The sequence below is a fragment of the Setaria italica genome, chromosome VII (assembly GCF_000263155.2).
Source record: "Setaria italica strain Yugu1 chromosome VII, Setaria_italica_v2.0, whole genome shotgun sequence".
Classification (NCBI taxonomy): Eukaryota; Viridiplantae; Streptophyta; class Magnoliopsida; order Poales; family Poaceae; genus Setaria; species Setaria italica.
Window position 1 is genome coordinate 1,152,483 of NC_028456.1, and position 14,284 is coordinate 1,166,766.

General features: G+C 43.3%; 2 protein-coding genes across 13 annotated transcripts; both read right to left on the minus strand.

The window, feature by feature from the left end:
- Window positions 1-871: 871 nt before the first annotated feature.
- On the minus strand, window positions 872-5,439 carry LOC101776007. 2 transcript variants are annotated; one of them, XM_004974923.3, is made up of 4 exons: window positions 5,136-5,439; window positions 4,920-5,043; window positions 1,358-4,423; window positions 872-1,254 (listed from the first exon to the last, which is right to left on the minus strand). In XM_004974923.3, exons 2-3 carry the CDS (start codon window positions 4,932-4,934, stop codon window positions 1,397-1,399), a joined length of 3,042 nt encoding a protein of 1,013 aa, XP_004974980.1. In that variant the 5' UTR covers window positions 4,935-5,043; window positions 5,136-5,439; the 3' UTR covers window positions 872-1,254; window positions 1,358-1,396. The 2 variants fall into 2 exon arrangements, with proteins under 2 accessions (XP_004974980.1, XP_004974981.1); XM_004974924.3 differs by having other exon boundaries at window positions 872-1,263.
- A 3,944-nt stretch (window positions 5,440-9,383) lies between these two features.
- On the minus strand, window positions 9,384-13,839 carry LOC101762787 (protein Iojap, chloroplastic). 11 transcript variants are annotated; one of them, XR_001393286.2, is made up of 8 exons: window positions 13,342-13,821; window positions 13,159-13,229; window positions 12,945-13,021; window positions 12,162-12,223; window positions 11,983-12,086; window positions 10,631-10,826; window positions 10,387-10,433; window positions 9,384-9,725 (listed from the first exon to the last, which is right to left on the minus strand). XR_001393286.2 is itself a non-coding variant. In XM_022828356.1 (5 exons), exons 1-5 carry the CDS (start codon window positions 13,417-13,419, stop codon window positions 12,066-12,068), a joined length of 309 nt encoding a protein of 102 aa, XP_022684091.1. In that variant the 5' UTR covers window positions 13,420-13,832; the 3' UTR covers window positions 11,996-12,065. The 11 variants fall into 11 exon arrangements, 2 of the variants coding, with proteins under 2 accessions (XP_022684091.1, XP_022684092.1); XR_002678566.1 differs by having other exon boundaries at window positions 10,387-10,826; window positions 11,939-12,082; window positions 13,159-13,172; window positions 13,342-13,839; XR_002678564.1 differs by having other exon boundaries at window positions 10,387-10,826; window positions 11,983-12,082; window positions 13,342-13,835.
- Between the last annotated feature and the right edge of the window lie 445 nt (window positions 13,840-14,284).

Here is a 14,284-nt window from a genome sequence, read left to right on the forward strand (position 1 = left end):
AAAAATAGAAAAAACATTGTTAATGTGCCATTCATTGTCTTCTCTCATATTTCCTGCATGCGTCGAATGGTCTGCTCCTGCTCCTGCTGCTTAGGGGGTGTTTGGGAGGAGGGGACTAAATTAAGTCCCCGTCACATCGAATGTTTGACACTAATTAGGAGTATTAAATCTAGACTAATTACAAAACTAATTACACAACCTCTATGCTAAATCGCGAGACGAATCTATTAAGCCTAATTAGTCCATAATTTGACAATGTGGTGCTACAGTAACCATTCGCTAATGATGGATTAATTAGGCTCAATAGATTCGTCTCGTGATTTAGCCTAGGGTTCTGCTATTAGTTTTGTAATTAGCTCATATTTAATCCTCCTAATTAGTATCCGAACATCCGATGTGACAGGGCTAAAGTTTAGCCCCTATCTCCCAAACACCCCCTTAGTCACGCCATGACCAAACCACCTCCATTCTGTGAAAAATTTATTACTCAAGCATTACTTATTCAGCAGGAAGGAAGTAGGAACTGTATGGATTTCGCCGTCACCCAAAGCCTGCAACGTCGACGCCACAAAAATTAGATGGTAAGACGTATAACTCACCACGAAAACAGACAGATCAATTTTGTCATCCTAGCAATCGTAGTAAGAATGTTCTCTAGTTGTGGCGTATGAACACATATCTTAGATCAGTTTTAATGGAAGTTTTATATGAGTTTCATGAGCATTAAATTTGGTTGCCACATCAGCAAAATTGCTGACTTGGCAAGATCATGATGAGGGGAGTTCCATCAGATGAAAGGGGAGTTTCACCCCCACGACACCTAATGAAGCGGTGCATTGAGATTGGCCTTATTAATTGAAATAAGATAAAATAATTAATCACCCAACAATTCATTGATTACAAATTTGTTTCAAAAATGTTTCTTGAAATCAACATCGTCACACCATGGGGTTCCAGGGACTGATAGACACACAAAACAACGCAGTCCCATCAGGCCTTCTTATTTCAAAGCGCACACACATAGCAAAGCAAGACCAAACACATATGGTACGTTTGTCAGAGACGCATACAAATCAACATAGAAAAAAGCATATTAACACACTGAATTTGGCAGATACCGGCAGCATCGGACGCCAATTGTTTATTCTTGAGGAAACACATCGAAGACTTGGCTAAGCAAACAGTTGGACCCTCGTGGCGATGTAAGCACGCGACAGAAAGCAGAGCTTGCCGCTATCGTCTCTCCTCAAACCCCTACGAAATCTATGGATGAGTTGATAACACAAGTGATTAATGGAACGTGAAATGAAACTAAAAAGAAAAAATAATGAAGAGGAAATAACTCGTGTGCATGTACCTGGACAGGCGAGCAAGCAGCCAAGTACGTGAGGCCGGTTCACCGGAGAACCGTGGTTCTCAGCAATCGCTTCTTGTAGTACGCCGGGTGGCATGGCGCAAAGAGGGAGGGCTGGTGGCCGACGTCCAGCCCATCCCACTCCAGGTTGTCCCACCAATCCTTCTCGCAGTCCACAGCAACAAGACGTCCGTCTCGACGATGGCGATCAATGGCCGGGAGGCGCCTCAAGCCCCAGCAGCCCCTGATGCGGACAGTCTCCAGCTCGGGAGCAAATATTTTTGCCTCGCATATCTGTTGCAGGCAGGAGAGATCGTGCAGGTACAAGTGCTTGAGCTTTGGGAATTCCAGCATGCCGTTTTGATGCCTGGTAGCGACTCGCTTCAAAAAGCCAGACTCCACTGGGAAGACCTGTTTGAGGTCACGGCAGCAGACTATGTGGATGGTCTCCAGGCTGGACAAGGTATATCCCCATGACAACGGGAGGACAAATTGGAGCCTGGGGCACATGTGCAGATGTATGGCCCGCAGTCTTGCGAAGGATACAGAGTCCGCCTCACCATATGGCCTTCCTCTGCTCCAGATCGAACGGGCCATCAAGAGATCAGCTGCCCAAAAGGTCTCCAGTTGCTCAAACCAACAGTCATGGCCATCATAGTTAGTATGGAAGACAACTTCCAACTTTGGGCATTTCTCCACACGGCACCACTTAAGAGCAGGGTAATGAATTTCCTGGCCAGTTGCTGATGCAATGTGCTTAGGGATGATAGTGGTGATGGAACAACTGTCGTGCACGTGCAACGACATGACCCTGTCCATCATATACCTTATAGCTTTGGCCGATGTGCTTTGTGGATTGAGCACTTCAGTGTTGATTGCCCCCTGACCGATCTCAACATGGAGGTCTTGTGGCTCAAACTGCAGCGCACTACTGCCATCAGCTTTATTAGTAGCTATCTCTTCAATGCTGATGTCATTGTAGATGAGGCATGCCATGGAGATTAATGGCTTGTGTAGATTTGACGACCGAACATGTTTTTTAGTCCTGCTAATAAAAATGCCATCATCATTGCTAGTGCACGACAGGTTGAGATTCAGCTTAAATGGGGTAGTGATCCAGCGAAACACTTCACCATCTGTTGCCACCAACGACTGAAAGAACCTCATGTCTGTGACAGAAACACGTGCATGGCAGTACTTTTCCTGCTCTGGGCAGACAAGAGAATCACGTGATGTTTCCGTCAACACTAATTCCTGTCGCGTATCAATGCATACTAACCTCAGTTGTTCCATCCTTTTTTCTGGCCAAATAATTGAACGGAGCTGCTTGCATCCTATCAGGAAGATTCGTTGAAGATTTTGAACTTGGATCTCCTTTTTCAGGTCTAGAATTTTCACCGGTGTGCCAGAGAGGTCCAGCTCCTCAAGCTTTGAGAGGGATCCAAGCAATCTGAACTCGACCAGTTTTGGACAACCGGCCAAGGTGATACGTGATATTTTAGCTGTATTGCGACCATCATCCCCTGCTCCGGCATCGAAACTGAATGACTCAAGTGATGGAGGTAGTCCTGGACCAACATGATCCAACTCCGCACAACCATCTAGGATGAGAGTTTTCAATCCAGTTGCCCCACACAAGCTCGGCAAAACTTGGATGGCATTGTTTCCAGATAGGTCAAGGATTTCCAGCTTCAACATATCCATAAATTCATTTTCTAAACCTGTCTCCCAAGAGCTTGTAGGCTTGATTACTCGAAGCTTGCGAAGGTTCTGCAGTTGTCCCCATGCAAGGTTGCTGCGCCAAATCCTTCCATTCTTTACATGAATCTCTCTGATGTTTACAGCCATCTGCTCTATCGAGTCTTGCAATAGATCCAATTCCCAATCCATGTTCCTAACATCTAGCACCCATAGGCTATGGAGATATTTCATTGTTGGTCTCCTTTGCTTGTCCTCTTCTTCCTGCGGTTGATCTTTGCATTTGTCTAATCCAAGGAATCTTAGGCTATGGCAACAGCAGAATGGAGGGGAATAGAAGCTGAAATTGCATCCAGACAGTTTCAGTACACGAAGTCTATACGACTGTTGAAACATTTTACGTGGCAATGATAATCCGTTTTTGGCACTAAGGAAATAGGATGATGTCCCTTCTTCAATGTTAGATGGATCTTCGATGACAGACTTCCAATGTTCCCTGTATTCATGACCACGGAACTTGACTGTTTGATATGAGCAGTCCTCTAATCGTATCTGTTGATGGAGAGCGGTAGAGAGCTCCCAGGAGTCATCAGACTGACCTTCTTCGATAATTCCATCACAAACCCAATAGTTGGAAGCGTGGGTAGTCCAATTGTAGTCCATGGTACAATTATTCCACCCCTTTTGATTAATCAACCACAATATGTAGGAGATACACTTGGCAGCTATTGTTGGGGTGATGCTCTGCTTATGCTGTATGGACTTGACAATTTCTGTAGCCTCATCCAATATTAGTTTAGCAGTGTCATCGTTGAAGCTCCAGTAAAGAGTCTGATAAATAATCAAATGTGAACTGTCCACCTTGTCTTTTACTTGCGGGTTGAGCCGAAGCCTTCCTCTGAAAGTCCACAGTATCTTAGAACCAAGGAATTCAGGTCGTGGAATACCACAACTAGCCAAGTCCACCGTATCATTGCTTCCATTGTGAAAGACAACTAAGTATCTGCATCGTAACAGGGATTCAGTTATCAGCCACCAAACTTCTCCAATCTCAGCTCTAGAACCTTCATCTACTCCGCTGAAATCATCCTCCTCATCTTGCCTGTTGAAAGCCGCCATTACCCTCTGAGTAAGGTTGAGTTCATCAGCGATCGCCCTCTGGAGTGCCCTTCGGCTCTTCCACATCGAGCAATCAATGTGGAGGATCTTGTCAAATTTCTTCTTCAGAGATGGTGGAGGGTCCTCTGCTATAGCTCTGAGCACAGCAGAAGCAGCCAGTCCATCCCATCCGTCAAAGTAGATGGTTGTTCCAGTATCCTCCAACAAAGGGATTATTCTTTCAACCGCATCCTCGACTCTGTACACACCAAGCTGCATGACACGATTTATCAGTTGATGTCACTCTCGATAGATCTTCCGTTGGTGGAAATTAGTAGGCGGCTCGTTGCTGCGAAGGGCTAATTTCTAACAACACTAAATAGCCGTGCAGAGAAGAGAAACACACGCAACTATAGCATAGCATTTCGCGGGAATAACAAATTGATGGCCCTTCCTATGGAGATTGTGCCTTGCAAATAATTGGTGACAATGCGGAGCATCTCGGTTTTGGTAATATAAAATTTGTTTGCATATAGTGTGTACATGCCCTGATGATTTCTACAGCTAACGATATACTTCATGAATTTCAGTTATCCTGTCAATGGATCCTAACTCCGTGGGCAGCCATGTCGATGGGAAATTCTTCCGGTTAAAATAAAAAATTTGTAACCGGTTTTCCTATTTTATTTAAGTATAGCACCAACATTCTAGACTCGTACATTTGAGCATTTTCACATATCGCTGACATAGTACAAGGAAAAGGAGGTACCTCCAGTCGAGGCATGGTGAATTTGTCTGTGTAGGAAGGACCCCGAAATTAACGAAAGAAGCTCCAGAAATCTAACCCATCTCTGCACCTCCAGATGAACCTCCACTAACACCGAATAAAAATTCTAGCCATACAAGAACACATATGTTAATCAGTGTAGCTATTCTTGAGAGATTAGACTAAAGGTGCATCTAGCAATTGATAATAAAAACGTACCTCTTGGGATTTGGCAAGGTAGCTGCAAGGTGTTCTGTTTGGAGAAAACCCAAGAAACTCTCTCCAGGTGAAAATTTGTTGAGGGAGAAGTACAGAAAATTAACCGACAAGGCAGGCAATTTGCTGGTGTGCAATGAACTCTTCTATTGGTTAGTTGCTCGGGCTTCGGGTAGTAGCTGTGGGTGTGGATTTCAGAAAAGAACATATGCGTTGCTTTCCCTATAGAGGAAGAAAACAGAGCTCCATGGATCTAGGCCATCTCAGGACCTCCACATGGAAAGCACAGGTCTTTGCTTGGGGTTGGAGGAAGAATAAAGATGAATGGGCTTTTGTCCAGCTAGGCAAAGTAGATTGGCAAATCGTCGATGCGGCACCAAAGAGAAACGTTGTTATTCCCTCCGACTCTCTTCTAGTGCAGATGATGTGTTTGGTAACATTTTCATAAGAGCTCTTTTACGGTGCATTATACTAGGCTATACTAGTGTTTACGATGCATTATACTAGGCTATACTAGTGTTGGAAAAGGACTAGTATAAAAACATCCAACGGTTAAGATTAATTGTATACTACTCAAAACTTCTCGTATGGTGTAGATAATATACGTGAGTAGTATAGTTGGTATATGGGTATTATAGGAAAGATTGTAAATGGCATTACTGTAATACAGAAACCCCATTCACCTCTCCTCTCCATTCATATCTCCCAATTTTGTGCGGTGGCGATAGCAGTGACGGGCGTGGGCGGTGGAAGCGTGGTCAATATTGGCAGCTATAGGAAAAGGGCAAGGTGATCCATGGACTGCTTCCTTGTAACCCTTTATATACCTGAATGAATTGGTGATAGGTTGAAATACAGATTCATGATTGCTGACATCTGACAGTGTAATGAGTAATAATGTATGTCTGCAGTCATGTTTCTTGAATGTAATGTGACAGAATGCTATCTTGATTTTATAAAAATCATGATAGGAAATTTACATATTAAAAATTCTGCGACACTTTGTGTTTCAGCCGTTTTTTGTGACACCTGAATTTTCTTTTCAATGCAAAATTGCAACAGATTTCACTGTGACATGCTGCGCCACAATTCTTGTGTGTTAAGGAAAGGAGTTCATCCACCTGAATCTTCATTCAATGTTGATGCCAATGAATCAGATCACAACTGAGAAAATAGGCAAGTAATTTTCATGTAATTCTGAGCTTGCTTACGAAATTTTTTCGAGAATACACAGGAGAGCTATGTATCATTATATTAAGAAGAAAAGTAATGATGCCGGACCTTTCCGGGCGCATGCACACGGTTTCTTTTACAATAAAAATCTACACTGTAGTAAACAACAACTCATGATCGGGCAACATGGATCGCTATCTGAAATGCTTAACCGGCGAAATCTAACTCGCTGCTAGTGTTGCTCCCGAACGCGGCCATGGGAGGGTAGCGAGAAACCTTGCACCAGCTGCACACCATAGGGAGGCCTCATCCAGGATCTCCCATGTCAGGTGCCCAGGATTCTTCTCAGTTCCCCTTTGATAAACGCAATCATTCCTTTCTTTCCAAATTTTCCATGCGATCAGCATGAATATTGAATCAATTCCTTTCCTCCTTGCTGAATCAAACCCCCGTCGTCTGATGATCCAGCAGTCTATCAGTGTTTGGTCTACCGTAGCAATGACAGTCTGAAGGTGCAACATGCTGGCAATTGAGTGCCACATCTACCAGGTACAAGAACAGGTAACAAGCAGATGGGCTGCTGTTTCAATATCCTGCTGGCATAGCGCGCATTGGACACTGTCCTGTAATCCACGCCAATTTCTCCTTGCCGCTGTCCACAATCTGTCTTTGATAGCCAGCCACATGAAAAGAACCTTGAGAGGCGCCCAGGCCTTCCGATGAACTTCGCCACCACGAATTTTGTAGTGCCATGGAAGAATAATCTGTATGCCGATTTGGTGGAGTATATGCCCGATGCTTCCCATCTCCAAGAGACCCTATCTTCAACACCAATGAGGAGCTGCACGCCTGATAGGACATGCCAAAGTTGGACATATTGAGAAATTGCGGTTACTGTAGCTCGTCCGGCAATATCTCTAATCCACTGTTTTTCACGCAGGGCTTGAGCTACTGTCCTCGTCTTCTTGATCCGTGGCGTGACGAGGTTGCAGAGATCGGGTGCAAGAAGGCATGGTGATGATTGTGCTAACCAGTGGTCGATCCAAAACAAGGTGAGGTTGTCGTCCCCTAACTGAACTTGGATTGACGCCTGAAACATCTGATAGAGTATGGTGTCTTTTCTGAACTACACAGGTAGTAGTTTCCATGGTCTTTCGGCATCCGTTTTGCGCAACCAAAGCCATCATAGCCGGAGTGCAAACGATGCAATGTGAAGGTTAGGTATTCCCAGGCCACCAAATTTAGTTGGCCTACAAGCCGTCGGCCAGTTAACCATGCAGTGCCCCCACCAGTGCTTTATGCTTCCCTGACCAAAGGAACCCACGTCGTCTTCTATCAATTTCTTGAAATACCCATTCAGGATCTTGAGGGAGATTGGAGAAGCTCACTCTGCAGCTCATGACCACCTTACCATGGTTAGTCTCCCAGCTCTGTTCATCTCGATTTCACACTCATATTCTGACACTAGATACTGTTCACCACCTTAACCTTCCAGGTGGGAACACTGAAGATGTGTTTTCTTCAAGCGTCCCACAGTCAAAGGCAAGCCCAAGTATTGAATGGGGAATTCAGTAGCTCGGGCAGGGATGATGTTACTGATTGAATTGAGCAATTGTTCTGAGCAATCTATGGGTGCGATGAGGCTCTTGTGTATGTTAGTATGCAGTCCTGAGGCATCTCCGAAGAATTGCAAAATCTCCCTAATTGTGATCATATCCTGCAGCTTTGGTGACACAAATAAAATGACATCGTCTGCATTCAGTGAACACTGATGAAGAATTGCACGATCTGCAGGGGCTGACAAGCTCAACTGCCATCTTCAGTAGCCAGTTTAGGATCTCCATCAACAAAATGAAGAGCATGGGAGATAAGGGATCTCCTTGCCTTAAGCCTCTGGCATTATGGACTGGAGGACCTGGTGTGCCATTGAGAATGACCCTCATGGTAGCTGTGGAGATCAGCACAGAAACCCAGTCTCGCCGTCTTGTCCCAAAACCCATTGATTGCTATACCTGAAGCAGGAAAGGCCAGCCAACCGAGTCAAATGCTTTGGAAATGTCCAATTTCAACAGCAGGGTGGGTTTCTTCTTTCTATGCAGTGTCTTGGCTGCTTACTCCACGAACTTAAAGTTGTCGTGGATGGCACTTCTTCAGATAGGGATGTTCTAACTTCCACAGTTGGAGGCACAGTGTGACCAGCAAGAGCAGTCCTTCCTTGAGTAGCTTCGGCAGGGTCAGTTCTCCAGTCAACTTCAGTCAACTCAGGTGCCTACTCCATTCTCAACAACACCACTCATCTTTGAGCAAACACCGCGGCCTTTTTCTCACCGGTCTGAGGTCTAGTTCTCCTCTTTCGTCCTTTGTGACACGGTCCAAGGGGCTTGACGTGACCTTTGACTCAGGTTGCTGATGAGGGTTCTTCTAATGCCACCACCTTCGGAAGCAGGACTACAAGTGGCAGCAGAAGCGGAGGGGTAGGTGACCGTCGACGGAAGCTTCTTGACGATCTCGACATCCGGATGAAGAAGCGCCCCGCCATCATCAGATCGTAGTCAGTCGATATCGTTGAACTTCTGGGAGATTTATAATATCTTTCGTGCTCATGAGGAAGGATGAAATTATATATATGGGAATGGAAAAAATTGCTAGGGCACCACATAGTCCACGAAAGGAACAGTCTCCCCAGCAACACGTACGAAACGACGGATCGGAAGAATCCATCCAGGGCAAGCAATGCAAATGCGAGATGGAAAATCTCTGGTACGCGAGGGATATATACGGGACGTGCAGTGATCACTCTGTTGTTGCTGACCGTACGTAATAGGTGTACACCTTACTATATGTATGTATTTGTAAACTGATGAGTAGTGTGTGTGTGTGTGTGGAATAGTTATTCTATAGCCAAACCACCTGGCAGCCTAGGATTGGCTAGAGGGCAAGCCCACCCACCGAGCCAGCTGGGCATCCAGGCTTGGAGCCGCTGGATTGGGAGGAGGTAAATGCGCAATAATGAAGCGTAATCAACGGAAAAAAGCCAGCTGAGCATCTATTTTGGATTTTCCAAAAAAAAGAATAGCGTAAATTCAAACGTCTATATAAGATATTGGCATGGCTAAAGACAGCAATATACACTGATCCTGGGAACAGAACACATGGAAAAATATGGCAATGAAGGCACTATGCGTCAGTATTTCTTTTGACTGTAATCATCAGCAATGAAGATCAAGATGGAGGCATGTGTGCCACATATATGTCCAGCAGGACCTTATTTGGTAAACTGGTGAGACTAACCCTATGGATCAGAAAATGGAAACATTCAATAGCTCCATGTGGGCAGTGTCACTTCCTAGTAGTTGATGCCTCTGAGCTCAAGTAGATCCAGGCACGAGGTTGGCTTTGCCAGCATTGGCATGGAGGTACCTGATGCGAATAAACACAAAGCAAAATACTGAATTAAATTGGGACAATGTATTAACAAACAATTTGAGATAAAAATGTATGCCAATGTGGGAGTTTGTCCATCAAGATCTTAAACTGTCTGCTGGTATCTGAAGAAGACAGCAAAAACCCATATTTATGACAGTGCACAGTTGCCTGATTTTTGGCAGCATACAACTCAGCGCATGAAGCACATAATGTGGTGACCAGAATGGAGAATTTTTTAGTGTTGTTGCTATAGTAATTGAAAACTGACAAGTATAATAGAAGGAAATAAGGTCACGAGCACCAATGAACTACATGTATAGTAACACAACAAAATTGAACGTAAATTACTGACAATGATTCACGAGAAACACACTTCCTAATAAGGAATTAACATAAACCTATGAATTTACTATAACATTGACCAAATTCCGCCATTTCACGAATTTAGTAGTAAATCAACCACAAATCCAATGTATTTGGTAGTAAATCGACCACATCATTCAAAAATCATGGTACCTCACAAAGAGTAGTAATTATATCATGTATTTACCAATGAGAAGGGTCAATGAATGTCTGTAAACTTACAAGAATTATGTATGATTAAATTTTAATCAAGAATGTGTGAATAAATTAGTAAATGGTATGATGTAGTTACCATAGTGAAGAGTACCTCAGGACTAGCAATGTTTGGTTCAATCTCATCTGCAACACAAGTCAGAAGGCCATGGTTGTCAGTTCTTTCAGGTATGTATAGTTGAGAGAGTAGCATATATGGAAAAAAAGAAACAGCTGAACATCAGTATTTATAAGTATAGTAGTACTTTGTCATCGTAAAAACAAATTAAAAAAGTAGCCCTTTGTTATCTCAAGAGGAAAGTTCTTGGAGAGCGATATTGTACCAGTACTATAGCATTCAGTATGATGGAGATTCACATTTTGGAGCAAATACTTTCACAATATGCTCATATAGTTACATGAAACGACCATTTACTATATCTTTCACCGTTATTGGTAGCTCTGGTGATATCTTTTTTCTCATGTTGGCATAGCAAGCTCCTTTTTATAACAGAACCGCTGAAAAAATCAATTTTCAATCTGCAAGGATAAAAAAATAGAAAATGTTACTTTGAAAGAGTGAGACCTTATTAACAACAAATTAATCTTATGTAAATGATTATGATAATCTTATGTAAATGATTACTAGAATCTGTGTCCCTTATATATGATTTACGATAAGTTTGTATTCAATTTCAGATAATTACCACAATGGCGTTATCAAGTTACTATGGGCAGTGTACAAATTTGGTTTTGCTCTATGGAAAGGCACAATAAGATGACAAAAGCATTATCAATGTGCCGTGATTAAGTTAGTACGTTACTATAAAATGAGGCTCAATTAACTAGAATCCAATATACTACAATGCCTTCAATAAAGTACCAGAACTCATATGATAGGTTACCACAATGGTAGCATCAAATTACCAGATTGGAATATTAATTTACTACACAGGCATTTACCAAAACGGCGCTGTCAAGTTACTGAACAAGATGACCAATTTACCGGAATTAGTAATACTGGAATTCGTGCGCATATGGACAGAATCCAACAACCGGAATTAGTAAGGTTTGAAGACACAATTTAGCGAAGCAAAATGGTACAATTTGACATAATTCAACTGTCTATTGACGATATTTATGAAGTGATTTACCACAACAAGGCACAAGGTCAATGGGTATTTACCATAATTAAAAGTCTAGTGACAAAACTGTGGCAGGTGATTTACCACAGGTGCCAGGGCACAAATAATGACAGTGATACAAAAGTCAGCATAATTGAATTGGTGTCTGAGAACAAAAAACATTGCTTTCAGAAAAAGTGTTGGGTTGTAAAGGTTCAGAGCATAGTGCAACTACAGAACTGCTAGGCTAGGGGGGGGAATCAACACTTCAGTGCATCTTGTCCCACATGATTACAGATTACTGCAGGAGCAAGACTAGATAACATATCCGTGAACACATATATATGTGATATACTACCTGATTAAGAGATGGAAACAAGAAATCATTTTGCACAAAACTCACCAAATGTTCACCCTATACTACTAGTGCTTCGTAGTTCAGTTATATAACCAAATTTACTATACTACAGCTTTGGATAAAAGAAGGAAAACAAGAATAATGGCCGTACAAGTCGATTTTTTACCAACCTAACAAAATCATCTCGAGCATGGGCATGGAAACTGGCAGGTACCTCTTTGCTGCTGCTATAGATCACAAGCTCATTTGCCTAATAAATCTGCTCCTGTGCCTGTGTCTTATGAGTTTGTCTCCCTGTCACTCTGCTCCAGTGCCTATCTGCAACCGTAACTCACAATTAGGCGTATGCTGTTTGGAGGTACCATTTACTATATATTAATGAGAGGGATGTACCCTGAACAATTTTGATGGGAATAACCACAATTTATCATCAAGCGGGTCCGATGAACCAAGTACTACAAGATGAAACAAATTACCACAAAGTATTTACCAAAATAGGGTCATCCATTTACCTCAAAGTATTTACTAGAATAATGTCTACGATTTACCTCAGTATTTACTAGAATACTATCATCGGTTTACCACATTGTGTTTACCAAAAACGCGTCACCGATTTACCACAAAATATTTACCAGTAGCGTCAATAATACCACAACGGTATTTACCATAATAGCTTCATATATTTACCACAAAGTTATTTTGAAATTATTTTGTTTATAATAAGTGTCCATATTAAATAGTTAACATGACCCTGCAAATGCCAGAAATTAGCTGAACATCATATTGTCTGAACGCAATGCATGATATCAATTATCTTACCTACAATTTTGTGGTGCACTCCAAGCTGATGTTTGCAATCTTTTTAAATTTAGAAGCAAGGACATGACATGAGCATGTTTTCTTAGATTGAAATCTGAGTTATGACAACATAATATACCCATTACTAAACCTTTGTCTGAAAACTAACAAAAAAAACATGTCATGGGATTGAGTGATAAAATAGGAGCTGTTTTGCAATTCCACAAAGTCCGGGAGCTACTCTGTATCCAATTCATAAAGCAGTTAAAATCTTTCTTTTTCTTTCAAAACAAATAATTAGATCTTGCAGTACAAGTCGGCAATATGAAATTAGTAAAGCTAATATAGGATAAACGTGTCAGGAAAGCAGAGACTTACCAAAGTCCAGTAAAGTCCAAGAATTTGGTGATGCAACTTTGCTAAACTGCTTATCACCAATATCTCTCATCTTGGAGCTACAAGGTACAAGCACAATTCCATGTCAACCAAAGTTGTGCAAATAATGCATTTTTCAAGTTCTTATTCAGTAAAAGTCGCATGAGCAAGTTGTTAAATACTCGTGACGTTCAGCAAGAGAAAACTCCATTGGTACCTGATAGCATCAATCTGAGCATTTGAGAAGGCAGTGAGAATGATGAAGAACCTAGTCCAGTAAACAAGCCGCTTCACACAAAGCACACGAATATCAGCAGCCTTTATCTCGCTTGTAGCTTTAGCCAGGGAGACAGCAACTGAAAATTAGGTGAATAATGATCGGGTCGAGAGAGAGGAGGACCTGGCGCGGGCCGGACGGGCGCCGGGCCCGGGTCCTACGGTAGGCCGCGTCGGGCAGGTCGCCGGCCGCGAGGACCATCTCGCCGTCGACGACGGCGGCGAAGAATCCCGAGGACCGCGAACCGCGCGTGCGAGAGGTCCCACGCCAGGTCGACGAGGCGGTCCCCGGCGCGGAACCGCCTGGAGCCGCGGCGGCGCCAGAGGAGCCAGGGGCGGACGCGGAAAGGCGAGGGTGGTCTCCTCGTCGTCCGCGTCGTCGTCGAGGTAGCCCGCCCCGGACGCCGAAGAGGAGCAGCCGCCGGGCGTGGAGGGGGGCGACAGGCGGAGCACGGCGCGGAGGGAGAGCTCGAGCGGATGACGGTGGCGGCGGCGGCGGATAAGATTGGGACGGAGGCACAGCGCTGATGACGCGCAGGATGGGAAGATAAGATTCGGTGGAGAAAAGGCCGGAGAGAAAAAAAAAACTCGGCTCGTTTACTCACGCTCCGGTTAGACTGGTTACTCGCGGCTCGCCGGCTCGCTCCTAACCGCGCTTGGCTCGCGGGACGCGGAAGGAACAGGGAATAGATGTGGGCCGGATCACGATCGGACGGTTGGATAGTTTGGTTACGGAATAAGAATAAGGTCCCGTTTGGATCATTGGAATTGAATTCCATTCCAATAATCATAATTTAGACACAAATTAATTAAGCTAATATAATTATATGTGGAATATAGTTGTATATTATAGTTGGTGATATGGGAGAGATACTCATATGCTACACTTCTACTATAGATAAGCGAGTCCAAGAGCGTGCTATAAGAATTGAATTCCATTCTAATAACCATAATCCATAGAATCAATTTCCATCTCCCACCTCATGAATTTAAGATAGGCTTATATCTAAATTTTGGAAAGTTGTGGAATGCCACATTCCAACATAAATTAGCCTACTCCATTAAGT

What these genes read in the sequence shown, in the direction of transcription:
- LOC101762787 (XM_022828356.1), bottom strand. Translation starts at nt 13,419, where the DNA reads ATGGTCCTCGCGGCCGGCGACCTGCCCGACGCGGCCTACCGTAGGACC. An exon ending in GCCCGTCCGGCCCGCGCCAG is followed by an intron (nt 13,230 to 13,341) that starts GTCCTCCTCTCT and finishes CTTTGTGTGAAG; the next exon opens with CGGCTTGTTTACTGGACTAG. An exon ending in TCCCATCAAAATTGTTCAGG is followed by an intron (nt 12,087 to 12,161) that starts GTACATCCCTCT and finishes TTACGGTTGCAG; the next exon opens with ATAGGCACTGGAGCAGAGTG.